The 13,362-nt window shown below is 45.0% G+C and overlaps 1 protein-coding gene across 1 annotated transcript in view; it reads right to left on the bottom strand.

The window, feature by feature from the left end:
* The window catches only part of LOC146784222 (dysferlin-like), a 305,315-nt gene extending 293,517 nt beyond the window's left edge, over positions 1-11,798 (bottom strand). The window contains exons 1-2 of the mRNA XM_085632915.1: positions 11,768-11,798; positions 11,057-11,136 (exon numbers count right to left, since the gene is read on the bottom strand). Of these exons, the coding sequence (XP_085489041.1) occupies positions 11,057-11,136; positions 11,768-11,798 (111 nt within the window). The remainder of the gene's footprint in view (positions 1-11,056; positions 11,137-11,767) is intronic.
* Positions 11,799-13,362: the final 1,564 nt, after the last annotated feature.

Here is a 13,362-nt window from a genome sequence, read left to right as displayed (position 1 = left end):
GAAATAACTCCTGGAGTCTTAACAATGGTACCTTAGAAATCACTGTTGGTGACTGCTTTGGGGAAACACTTGAAGGCTAATCTGGGAGACATACAAAACTAAAACAAGCCCTTTTATGACCATGCAGTAACCCTACACATTCATGTACTCATTAATTCAAGCAAAATAGGCCAGTGGCATATTTTACTTGAATTAATGAATACATGAATGTGTAGGGTTACTGCACGGTCATAAAGGGGCTTGTTTTAGTTTTGTATTATTTCACCCTGTCCCAATTGGATTCTAGGGTATCTCCCTTTGTTTTTGTGGTAATCTGGGAAACACACAGGGAATGGCAAGGGTAAAACCTATGCTAATTGGCTACAAGTCCCTGATACCACACCACTTCCTCCCTGGGACCCCATCATAGTACCATCCCTAAGTCAGTTGATCACAGCCCCCTCCCCACCTCCAGTTTCTCGAACTGGTCTCCAATGTAACTAAATAGGACCTCCCCTTCTTTGTTTTTGAGAGCTATCCACCCCTTATCTAAACAAAGAACCCTCAACTGATCTAAGGACAGGGCCTTAAGTTCCACCCCCACTGACCATGTAACAATGTGCAAGTTCTTATATGTGTAGGAAGCTGGCTCTGTATATCAAAGTAAGGTATGGTACGGTATAGGGTGCACAGAGTCCATGGGATTCTCAGAGGTATAGCAGAGGCTAAATTAGATCATCACTAACAGCTTTCTTTGTGGTAGTGTGGTCCAGCAGTTAGGTTTATCAGGAGGGTATGTTAAGCATTCATTGTATTCACTCAATCAAGGACTGATTACACACACTCAAAGACAGCATCCAGACAAACTGGGTAAGTATAAAAAAGGTATACTTATGTTTTATTACTACAACCAGGCAGGACTTGGTACAGGTAGGTAAAATATACTTTCCATTGTAGAACTTTACAAGGAAATGCAATATGGGGATGGATTTACAATCGTTACAGTTTTGTATTTGCTTTAAAAACAATGTAAATTCCTTTTGTGTTACTTTTGGATTTACATCCAGGGCTCTGTATCAAACTCTCCAGCAGGAGAGGTAAGTTTGATTCTTGGGAGATGTCTGGACACCGATGGTTGGGCCACCCAAGGCCGTGGAGTGTAGGCTGCAGGGGTGCCTTTTGGCGTCGGGTCTCCTTACCAGCTCTGGTCGTGGTTGGGGAGACCCTTCAGGATGAGGCTGCAGGCATCGGCTTGAAGCTTGAGGTAGGTCGGGGATCACCAGATACCAGGTCAGGATCGCTGGGGAGGCCTCCACGAGGTGTTGGGCTACTCGAACTTGGGGGCTGGGCGTCTCAAACAGAGTGGTGCAGAACCGCGAAGCCACCAGAATCCAGTTTCTGTGTTTATAGTCTTTGTTGAACAAGTCCAATGCTCACAGAAGACAGAGTCTTTAAGGTGAGAGCAGGGCAGGTCCTCCTGGCTCTGGGGGTCTGCTAGACACGCCGAGGTTTCCGCTGTATTCATATCGGACTCAGGACAGGCCGGTAGGGCTGATGCCAAAGCAGTTGATGTCGTCATCCTGTGTCAGCACAGCTCTTCAGTCCTTCTTTATTCCTCGAATCTGAGGAGGCGAGGTTCTGGGTCAACCCTAAATACTAAATTTAAGGGCGTTTACAGGGGCATGCAGGTCAGGACCAATAGGTCCCACCCTATATTGTGCTACCCTCCAGTGGGAGGGGGGCATGACCCTCTCCCTAATTGGCTGAGTCCCCTCATCTTTAAGATGGAGGGGACTGAAATGTGTGCTTCACCTCGCCTCCCCCACCTAAGGGGTGGAGTTGGCAACAGTGGGCACACCTCTCCTTCTAACTCCGTTTTCCAGCCGATTCTCCCACCCAACGTGGAGGTCAGAACCGATGGGAGCCAGTTGCTGCGGGCAGCAAAAGGGAGGGCCAGCTTACAAAGGCTGCTGGCCTTTGCAGCTTCCCCTTCGTGGACCCAGACCATCCAGAGAATAAGGCATGACACCTCTGCCCAGGATGGGTTTTGTTCCTGGAGCTAGAGAGTGGAGGCCCTCTACCCAGGTGTCCAAAAACCTGTCTAGTGGTGACAAATGACAGGGAGACATTCAGGAACCATTTCAGGCCTGGTAGTTTTTCAGGAGGCATCTCTAAGATGCCCTCTGAGTGCATTTTACATTACAGCTTAATTTGCTGAGAAGTTTGCTACCAAACTTCCCAATTTTCAGTAAAGCCATTACGGAGCTGTGGAGTCTGTAATGACCACCTCCCAGACCATATACTCTTTAGGACTTTACTGCATTTACAATTTCTAAGGATGGACTTGGACCCTTGCACCCTCACCTGGGGCCTAGTGCACCCTGCTAGAGGGGTGACTTACCTAGGCCCTAGGCAGTGGGCTGTAGGCATGGCACACAGGAATGGTGCCATGATGACTCTTCACTTTTCTCTGCACCAAAACACACAGCATGCAATGGAAAGGTGTGGGTGTTAGGCTGCAGGGTCTCTAAAGGTGGCTAAATAGGTCCTGCAGCCCTTAGCGGTCTTCCCTGGTCACAGTGCCCTTGGTACCCACAGTACGTTTTACAAGGGGCTTACCTGTGGCCAGAGATGTGTCAATTGTGGATACAAAGTTACTGTTTTGTGAAAAAACACTGGCCTTGGGAACCTGACTGGCAGGGACCAAGGGCACATCAAGTCAAAATGCATCAGATGTTAGGCAAAAAAGTGGGGATACATGCAAAAAGTTGCACTTTCCTACAATGTGTGCAAGTTGAACTTATTGCTCTGTTGTTGAAAGTTGAAACTGACTTTGCAGGTTCCCACATTGTTTGCTGGCAACTATCAAACCACAAAGTCATGAGCCACAAAGCAAGCAGGGGCTACTGGGCCTCAACTGAGGGAGAGGAGGTTGTTTTCCCCTCATGCCCTGGGGTCTGTCCTACTATAGCTCTGAAAACTGGGACAAGTACAACCCATTAGGCACTTGACCCTTGGTGGTAGTGATGGCAAGCAATCACAGGCTTCTCAGAACTGCAGTGTCGGGGTACTCAAGCTCAAGACGCAACAATCACACAGCAGTGGAATAAGTGATTGTCCAACCTAGTGCTTTACTCTCAAGAAGAGAAATACTTTAATGTGCACTATAACCCAATACTACACACACACAATATTGTCAAGATGCAACTTAGTGTCCTGGGTGCTAGGACTGGATGCTCCTTGATCCTGTACCTTCTTCCTCCAGGTCTCCCCCTTCTGCTCTAGGCAGTTCCCACTCAGGAATAGACGAGATCAGGTGATGTAGGCTAAGGTGCAAAGTATCCTATATGACACAGTGTCTTATAGTTCAAAATATCTGATCTCACAAGTAAGTAAACATTTTATTGTTTTTGATTAATTAAAACCATTACAAAAATACACTCTGATAAAACATTTCTAGTTAATTAGCCTTTTCGATCAGTAGTCTATTAAAGTTCTTACGTATTAAAAAATACAGAAATATTTTGGAAGTGCAGAGTACCCATGTTTCCATTATGCTCTAAGCCTCTGGAATCTATAAGCAGTTTACAGTTTGTGGAGAATTAAGGGTTTTTGTTGTTTTTGCGCTCCCACGGGGTGCCACTGGGCCTTGCTTAGATGCTACTAAAAGCAGGAACTTGACAAGCTTCCCATTTAATTGCGGGTCCCTTTGGTTAAAGCAGGCAAGTACTGCTTGTCTCCGGGTACGTATGCCTCGTTCATTAAAGTGGATTTTTAGGAGGCCTACCCTTTCCTCTTTTAGCTTAATGCAGGAGAATATTAAATGTTCTATGTCCTCATTTCCAACTCCGCATAGCCTGCATAATTTCCCGCAATTCTCTCTCAGCCACGGTGGAAGATGAGGTATGGCTGCAAGGATTCCTAACCTATATTTTAGAAAGGATTCTTTTGGAGTACCCTAGTTCAAAGTATGCCTGCGGCCCCAATGATTTCTATCTACTCAGAGTCATCCATGCGTGGCTCCTGTGTGCAAAGGCAGCTTTGTCTTCTGTGAGAGAAAGTTTCTTAATAACCTTATTTACAATGTGCTTAAAGTGCAAGTGCGTAGTTGGGATTTCCCATAAGTCAGCTAATTTGGTGATGGCCAGTGATTCCTCCAGGTAGGCTTTAGCCGGTGAGGTGGATGTGCTGCACAGTTCCTGCCAGAGCTGGTGGTTCAGCGTATTCCTGGACGAATTCTTGATTTTATGCCAGCACTTGATGTACGAGCCTCGTCTTGCGAGAAGTTGCTTAGTTAATCCAAACTTGAGTCGAATCTGTGCTGGCGAGGCGTATGGCAGAAGGTTTAGCATGAATCCAGCAGTGTAGCGTCCCTGCCTCAGCCCTTCCCTGCCATAAGTAATTGACGATGGAATTTTCGCTTGAGCAACACGAAGCAATGGTGAAAAAACTGGTCCAGTCAATTTTGTTTAAATTTGCCTTAGCGTTGTCGCAATCACCACCCCTTTCCTCTTGATGGCCTCAAGCTGTTTCGCAAATTGGCCACCCTTATCGATTATGACACCTAAGTATTTATACTCAGTATAAAAATTCGCAATTGCAGTTTTTCCAAGAGTCCAAAAATTAGACCGTTTTTTCCCATTAATTGTCAGGGTTTTAGTTTTGTTGATGTTAACTTTCAGGCAATTCTTGGCTGCAATCCGTGCAATGTGTTGAGTAGCCGTTGTAGACCTACTTGAGAGTGGCTTGCTAAAACAATGTTGTCCGCATAAGACATACTGGAAATGGCTTTTCTCCCTAGTCGAGAGGCATGCGTGTTGCAGCCACTAAGGGCTGATGTCAAGTCTGCTGTATAAAGGTTCAAAAGAGTTGGTGCTAGCACACAACCCTGCTTGAGGCCTTTAGATGTTGCTATGCACCTCGAAAGGTGGGAGCCGTTACCAAGCTTTACCTGTTTCCACGTGTTGGAGTGTAATTGTATCAGAAGATTTAAAAGAGATGAAGGAATTCCCCAGAGAGCCAATTTCCTCTACAGGTTAGCTCGGTTAACGTTGTCGAACAACGCCTTAAAGTCCACAAAGCAAAAATGAAGAGTTTGTTTGGTTAATTTTGCTTTATCAATAAGTAATGACATTGCTCAAAGGTTAGTTGTTGTACCAGTCTCTCTACAGAACCCTGTTTGGCAATGGGTAATTATGTTTTGCTCTGTTGCCAATTCACGCAGCTCTGTTAGTAGATTACCCGCAAAATATTTTGCCTCTACATCCAGCAATGCGATCAAGCGGTAGTTTTTTGGTAGGGTTTTGTCCCCCGCTTTATAAATTGGTGAAATAATGGAGACTGTCTGACAGAGCTGAAGAGAGGAGCCAGGGTTTCTGACCCTTATTCTGGATCTTGTTTGAAAAGAGCTGGTGGGATCCCCTTTGGACCGGGTGCTCCTTCTTTCCTCCCTTTGGAGATTTGTTCCCTGATCATGACGGCATCGATTTCATTTGTCTCGACCTCATCAGTCGTCACAGTTTGAAATGGAAGAGCAGGCTGGTCATCCTTGGGTGTATTTAATCCGGATACCTGTTGATTGAAATGAAATTCTAAAAAAGATGTCCAAGTATTTTCTGTTATATGCGATATTAAACCACCATGTGCCGGTTGTAAAATTGTATTTATTATTGACCAAAATCGGGTGCTATTATTTCCTTTAGAATCATGATGGAGTTTAGCCCAGAATTCATTTTCATTGGATCTATTAATGTGCCACTTAAGTTTCCTAAGTTTGGCCTTACTGTTGCGGAGCTGTTGGTATAGGTCCTCATCCCCCGGGCGTAATCTCAGTGATCCTAATAATTTATTTGTAGATTTTTTTAGGCATTTCAAGGTGGACCTCTGTGCACTCGTGGCCTTCCCAGCAACCGTTGGGTCGTTGGGCAGAAAGTGTTCCACTACGGATGAGTAGGAATTTGCAAACAAGGCTGTGAAGGTTTTTCATATATAGGTAAGATTTCCAGTGGGATGGTTGAGCTCATTTAGTGATTGGTTTGCTGCCAGGAGCAACTCCCTAGAGTTTGCTATAGATTACTTAATTCTTTTTAGATTTATTGGGTTGCATGCGTACATACCTGCTGGATTTGGAATGGATTTCGATGGTATTGCTTGAATTGAGAATTCCTGGGGCCGATGATCGCTATCCCCTTTATCTCCTAGGCAATAGCCTATTATATGTTGGAAAAATGAGAGACACTAGGGTATAGTCAATTGAGGAGGTCACATGACCCAAGTGGAATGAAATGGCCGGTGGGGAGTCATAGACAAATTTTCCATTTAGCACACTTAGGCCAATGTTCTCCAGATCTTCTAGCAGCTCTAAGCCACTCTTAGATATTCTTCCGTGGTCGCTATGAGATTGAGTTGGAATGGGCGGACTATGGGGGACGGGGATTGATTGCATTTTGTTCAATGAACTAATAAAATTTGTTTAAAAAAAAAATGAGATTGAGTTGGAATATTCCAACGAAAGGACTGTACCTGAATATCTACATTTGGGGTGGTGCCTAGAATTTGTCGATTAAAGTCATCTGACAAAATGAGGTTCGGAGTGGTGTGCGTGCTCATCAGTTGATGCAGGTGTTCGATTAAAATATTTGATTCCTGTTTTTTCCGTTTTGGATTTAAATATATATTGATCAGCAACACCTACTCCTTTTTACCTCTGAGGTTTAGTTGAGCCTTTATGGTGTTTACAGCTGGGAGGAGAGAAGGTAATTCCTGCGCACTATGGATTTTTGTTATTTTAATATAGGTAGCTAGGCCGCCTGATAGATGGCCATATTTACGTTTCCTTAGGGCGGGAGTATGGAAACAAGCATATCCCTCTATTTGCAATGGCTCCTCTTGCCATGTTTCCTGCAGTAAAATGATGTCAAAAGATTTTAAGTAATCAAGAAATTCGGTGTCTGCAGCCTTGTTGTTCTGCCCGTTAATATTCCAGGAACATAATCTCACAAGTAAGGCTGGTCAGTGGTGCTTATGGCAGTAAAGGGGCAGCCAAACTTTGTCAACAAACAGCTCTTCCCTGTTCCTAGAAAGATGTATGAACCGTAATTCATGTTAGGCTCCTCCTAGATGGTGCTGCTTCACTCTCATCTTCACCAAGGTCACGGCTGGCAGGCAGTGGTCTGCGAGCAGGAGTGGCAGCCAGGACAGAGACAGGACCAATCCTGAGGAGGTGAGGAAGTATTCTGGGTTCGCAGCCCACTCACTTGGCCCAATGTTGCACAAGCAACTGTAGGTGAAACAAGGCTTCCTGCAGAACCGCAGCCCTCTCAGTAAGGCATCTCGGGATGGCCACACCTCTCAGGCATAGCAGTGCAAGGACAAGGCACAATCTTCCTTTTGGGTCATAGCGGCGTAGGTCAAGCTGCAACCATCTTCTTGATCACAGTAGCACAGGTCAAGTCACGTTTTGTGCCTGGTACAGCAAATCATAGACCCTTACCCACCAGCAACTAGGTCATGCAGACTACTCTCCTCCAACTACTTCCTCTAAGAGACCCCACCAGTATTGGGCTTTTGCTGTACCTGGCTTTTCCGGGACAGTCACAGATCTTGCTGGGTTGCCACCACCACTATATAATAAATCAATAAAGTCCACTGTCAGTATGATGAGGGTTCGTTGGATGCGCCCCTTCAGGACCCAGGATAGGTCTCAAGACCTCACTTGTGTCAAGGGACAGGCGTGGCCTCTAGACACACACTAGATAAGCGAGAGTTTAGTATCAAAATTAAAAAAACTGGATATCAGATGCACACAGTAAGGCACACAGGGCTGGAGATCACACATTCCAGACCACAGACTGACCTGCTCAGACTGGTCTGACCCAATGGAATCATTGAGGGTTTAGAATCATAACAAGCCTCTCAAACTTGCTACAATGGCTGGGCAGGGAGTTGGAGATAGCAGAGGAACATTAAGGGGGATAAATAAGACTGTAATCTTAATACACATGATGTATAATCATGACAAAGACAGGCAGGGACGAGGAGCCAATAGGCAGGTTTAGCACACATGCTCCTTAAATGTAAACTTTAATCGCAAAACGTATGCTGTTCCTCATGAACGAGAAAAAGAGAGACTTTCCTGCAGCATAGCACGGTTCTCTGCTCATACCCAAGGAGCAAAGATTCCACATTAATAGAGACAGATTTCCTGTGTCCTGTACCATAGTAGAAATAGTAGACATAACACACATTTTGATTGGGTAGTTTACACAAATCTTGATTCCCAGTCAAATGTAGGTTAGGTGTCACAATTTCTGGTCCTGACGAATTGCCTAAGATCCTTGGATCACGCAAGACAAGAAACATGATGACCCTGATTACCATATTATGCGCTGTCAATGTCCATTAGGTCCTAGGACAGCCACCATCTGTTTTTACTCGTGTCAAGGGGACTACCTTATTACATTTTATCAGGTACCACTTAGATGTTTTTAACCCCTCACTTCACCCTAGACTCATGGCATCATCACTCACACTCATCATTACGACATCTTACTCTAAAGATCTCCAGCAAAGAGCCCCTTTGAGAGGCTCGTTGGGCTTTACAGTGTCTGTCCAAAGAGGAGCTGCCCGATGATGAAGCATGACACTCTTCTGGGTGTGTGACAGCCATTGCTTCTGAACAATCGGATCCCCGATCCTGTTAATCAGCTCTCTCTCTCCTCTCTTTTTTCCTCTTTCATAAGAAACCGCACACTGTTTGTGGTTAAAGATATAATCATGACAATTGCCGATATTACCGCTAAACAACTATACTTTGGAAAAGTGATGGATGAAAGTCATGGCCAACTACAGAGATTTACCAAGAAGGCAAGTTGTCCTTTTCCCTGACTGGGGCTATGATAGCAAGGTCTTAATCAAGCCCTAACCAAAGGGGATGATGGACGGAGTGTTGAACATTGCACGCACTCACCCCCAGTCAACTGATCTGGGTTTAATCCATTACCGTTCTTTAGCCCACTCTGCCACCCCAGTTCAGACATGGCCATATGCAAATCAGTCTGACCCTGTGCCTTATGGGAACAGTCCAGCCCGAACTGCCAAGCCATGCCTTCCCTGGACCGGAAACAAGCTTCCTAGGACCGGTTTCTGGCATTTCAGCCGTCTTCAGCCAGGCTTGCTTGAATCCAGTGGCAAAGTGAGCAAGGGACTCACGTCTGAGCATACCCTGCCAACTCATGGCGAACACAGCAAAAACCAAAGGGGATGATGGACGGAGTGTTGAACGTTGCAAGCACTCACCCCCAGTCAACTGATCTGGGTTTAATCCATCACCGTTCTTTAGCCCACTCTGCCACCCCAGTTCAGACATGGCCATATGCAAATCAGTCTGACTATGTGCCTCATGGGAACAGTCCAGCCCGAACTGCCAAGCCATGCCTTCCCTGGACCGGAAACAAGCTTCCTAGGACCTGTTTCTGGCATTTCAGCCATCTTCAGCCAGGCTTGCTTGAATCCAGTGGCAAAGTGAGCAAGGGACTCACGTCTGAGCATACCCTGTCAACTCATGGCGAACAAAGCAAAAACCAAAGGGGATGATGGGCGGAGTGTTGAACAATGCAAGCACTCACCCCCAGTCAACTGATCTGGGTTTAATCCATCACCGTTCTTTAGCCCACTCTGCCACCCCAGTTCAGACATGGCCATATGCAAATCAGTCTGACCCTGTGCCTCATGGGAACAGTCCAGCCCGAACTGCCAAGCCATGCCTTCCCTGGACCGGAAACAAGCTTCCTAGGACCGGTTTCTGGCATTTCAGCCGTCTTCAGCCCGAACTGCCAAGCCATGCCTTCCCTGGACCGGAAACAAGCTTCCTAGGACCGGTTACTGGCATTTCAGCCGTCTTCAGCCAGACTTGCTTGAATCCAGTGGCAAAGTGAGCAAGGGACTCACGTCTGAGCAAACCCTGTCTACACTCATCCGAAATATAATTGCTGTGTTTCGAATTAAGAGATCAGGTTTGTATCATACAAAGGACAAACCAGCTGGGTTCTCGCTGTCTTGTATTCAAACAGATGACTTAACTGGCAAGAGGTCCTCAGGTAACACATAGGTTGCAAATATTTAGAGCAAAGGAATGAAGAACTATTCAGCTCCTAGACACCAGCTTATTAAAAGCTCTGTTTAGACTGCCAAATTTGTTGTTGAATACGTTCAGTCTATGCATTCCTGTTTGACTGTGAAAATAATGTTTTCAATGTACCCACGAACTAAAGGATCCAGAAAAAAAGCATCCTGAGAAAACAACAGTTCACTGTCTATAGATGTTTAGGTTCATACTCCAGAATATCTTTACTCACTGTGGACTACAGATGTACAAAACAACTTTGACAAGGTGTCAAACAGAAGACCCTCTTCTGCCTGGGAATTGCAATGCAATAGTGATTGCAAACACTGCTCAGGCACTGACACCTCAATGGGACTGGTACCCTATTTGCAAAGGAGAAGATGTTCTTTGGGACATCTTCCTCGTTGGTAAAGTAACAGGCAGACTCAGAGGCAGCAGTCCAAGGCGTCACTGCCTGTCCCTCCCACACTGGTACCTTTAACGTTCACATGATGCTTTTGGATAAAAAAACGTTTCTGTTTCGGAATGCAAATGCAAGGATGCTCAAATATCTCTTTTTATACTTGTGAAAACAAACTGTGTTAGGTATTTCCAATGCATCTAAAGTACCTTTCCATTTCATTTGGGCTTTGCAGTCCACATTCACTAAAGCATGAGGAATGCAGGGTACTTACACCAAAACGGTATTATAAAGACTTCTCTAAGTCACTTATGCATACTTTGAAGTCAGTCTGTCGACTAAGTAAAATAAATTTTCAGCACCATTAGAAGAGACACATTAATGTAAAGGCTGAACCTTTTTCTATACGAGAAAATAAAAGAGAGATGGGAGCTGAATTTAAAACACAGTGAACAGTTATTTTTTCTATAGAGTGGACTTTGAAGGGGGTTCAAAAACTCAGTCTGAAGAGAAAGAGAACTAGACGAAACTAGGGTTGAGAATTCAGTCCTTACCTCATTCCACCTGGGTTTCTGATCCTTCCTTATAACCTGAGTTTGTCTTTTCACATCTAGGAAAAACAAGGAAATGAAACCTTCAGAATTAAATAGTTATATGGTTGTTAAATGGATGCATGTTATCGTAACTAATAAAGCAACTGCAGCGGGCATTAACAGGCAAGACTGGCTGTGTGCCATTAAAGAGCAGACAGGCATCTGAAACCATTAAGGATCAAACAGATCATAAACAGTGTCATGCATCTGGAAAAACAGGACTGAAGACGTTATTATTAACTAATGCCATCCAGCTGTGAACTTTGAGTTGATTTTCCAATGGTGACATCACAAATCTGTGGCCCAATAAATGAAAGAGCAACCACAAAGACGTATTAAGACAAAGTTGCAGCATGTGAAGACAAGCACCCTGCATGTCCAGCCCTGTCCTCATCGCTGCCATCTATACAGAGAATACAACACTCGAAGTTCTCAGTCCCATAAAACTAGGATCCCGGGAATAACATAACCAACTTCTTGCGGTGGCACATTATCAACTGATGCACAAACTTACTGGAACACCAATGATCATGTTCAATGCCCTGCTGCGCAACAAGATCAGTCACAACATCTACTTACTAGAAACCCTGGATAGCTAACTGTTCCACAGCCTTGTGCTGTGCAATAGCCAACACTATAATACTTTCGCAGTGATCATCAATTCTAACCTACCTTGTGATGACTGAGCCACTGGTGTATTCATTATGTGGGCTGCGAGGATCAAAATAACCAGTTCAAGTGTTTGGGACCTGGGATTTCCTAGGGATCTCCACAATAGGAGACATCGTTGAAAGAGGAGAGCTCAAAACATGGGCAAAGCTTAAGCAGGAGTACGACATGAATAATTCCCAATTCAATAAATATGCGCAACTGCGTCATGCATGGCAGACAGAGAATATTCAAAGCAAACAACTTCCGGAATACGCACCTCTAGAGGGCAGACTCCTACAAGAAGAACAAATACACCAGACGGTCTCCTTCACCTATAAAACTATTACCAACGTCCCAGACGGTCTGGTAGGGCTAAGAGCACGGTAGTAGAAAGAGCTGTGGTCCATGGAGGATATAGATTGGGAGGCGGCGTTAATGCACCGCAGAGAAGTTGCCATAAAGGCAAGGCTCCGTCTCATTCACTATAAGATATTACATAGAACATATTACGACAGGGATAGTTTGCATAAAATTGGAAGGGCAGAGTCACCACTGGACGCAGGTAATTGAGCTACTGGGAATGGTCCTAGGAGTGACGTTGCCGATTGAGCCAGGGTTTGTGATATTGGGGATACCAAGTGAGGTAGATGTCACCAGAGCACAGCTAAATTTCGCCTCCCTAAGACTGGTTGTGGCCAAAAGGGATATAGCCAGAAGATGGGGTGGCTGAAATACCTACAATGCAGGAGTGGACGAGAGGCATGGACTTATACATGACAGCTGAGCAAACCACGTATCGTAGCAGGGGGTGTCCCAAAACATTCCACAGGATTTGGGACTCGTGGAAACGACATTTTGGGCTGGACTTGGGAGCCGAAACGCAACATTTCTTAACACACACAACACAGGTGAGACCCGTAAGGTGGCCTGAGGGAGGACTGCCCTAGAGTAAATAATTGGTGGCCAACTACTATTGTTCCCTAGACCCAAATGATACTGTATAACAGACATATGAAGACACTGGCAGCGAACATAAACCTGCATGAATCAAAGGGGGGGGTTGCTATGTTGATGACGACCATGTTTATTATTGTATGCGATCGATTATTGCAGTTGAAATGTTTAAGACGTGTACTTTGCTAATTGTTCAATCAGAAAATAAAAATAAATTGGGAGAAAAAAAAAACATTCCCTAACGTGGTGCAGGAGCAGCCTGGGGAACACCCACCCAGGATTTGTGTGCCAAACTCTGAGGACTCGTGATAGGTATTTCGATGTTGGCCAAGCTAAGGACATACCTGGGGCAGTGATAGGTCTACTGCTGCAATCTGTAACCGAAGCTGTAGGCAAAGGCTAATGCCATGAAAACCTACTAGCGAGCAATGTAATGGAATTATGACTTACTGCAATTTATGCAGCGAACATGTGTTCGGGCAGTTAAAATACTTTGGCCCTAATTGCAAGCAATACTATAGGCCGCCTGTGGTTTTTATAGTCATTTATTTGGTGCAGACCACGATATGAGTGGTGTGGGGTCTTGAAGTGTCCTGTTGCATGAGAACATTTAGCATGCACTGGGGCCATAAGCGCCTGGAGAATACAAGTTGTGTGGACGA

This window comes from Triturus cristatus, chromosome 11, assembly GCF_964204655.1.
Source record: "Triturus cristatus chromosome 11, aTriCri1.1, whole genome shotgun sequence".
In the NCBI taxonomy this organism is placed as follows: domain Eukaryota; kingdom Metazoa; phylum Chordata; class Amphibia; order Caudata; family Salamandridae; genus Triturus; species Triturus cristatus.
The sequence above is the reverse complement of the archived record's forward strand: the minus strand, read 5'-3'. Positions and strand labels throughout refer to the sequence as shown.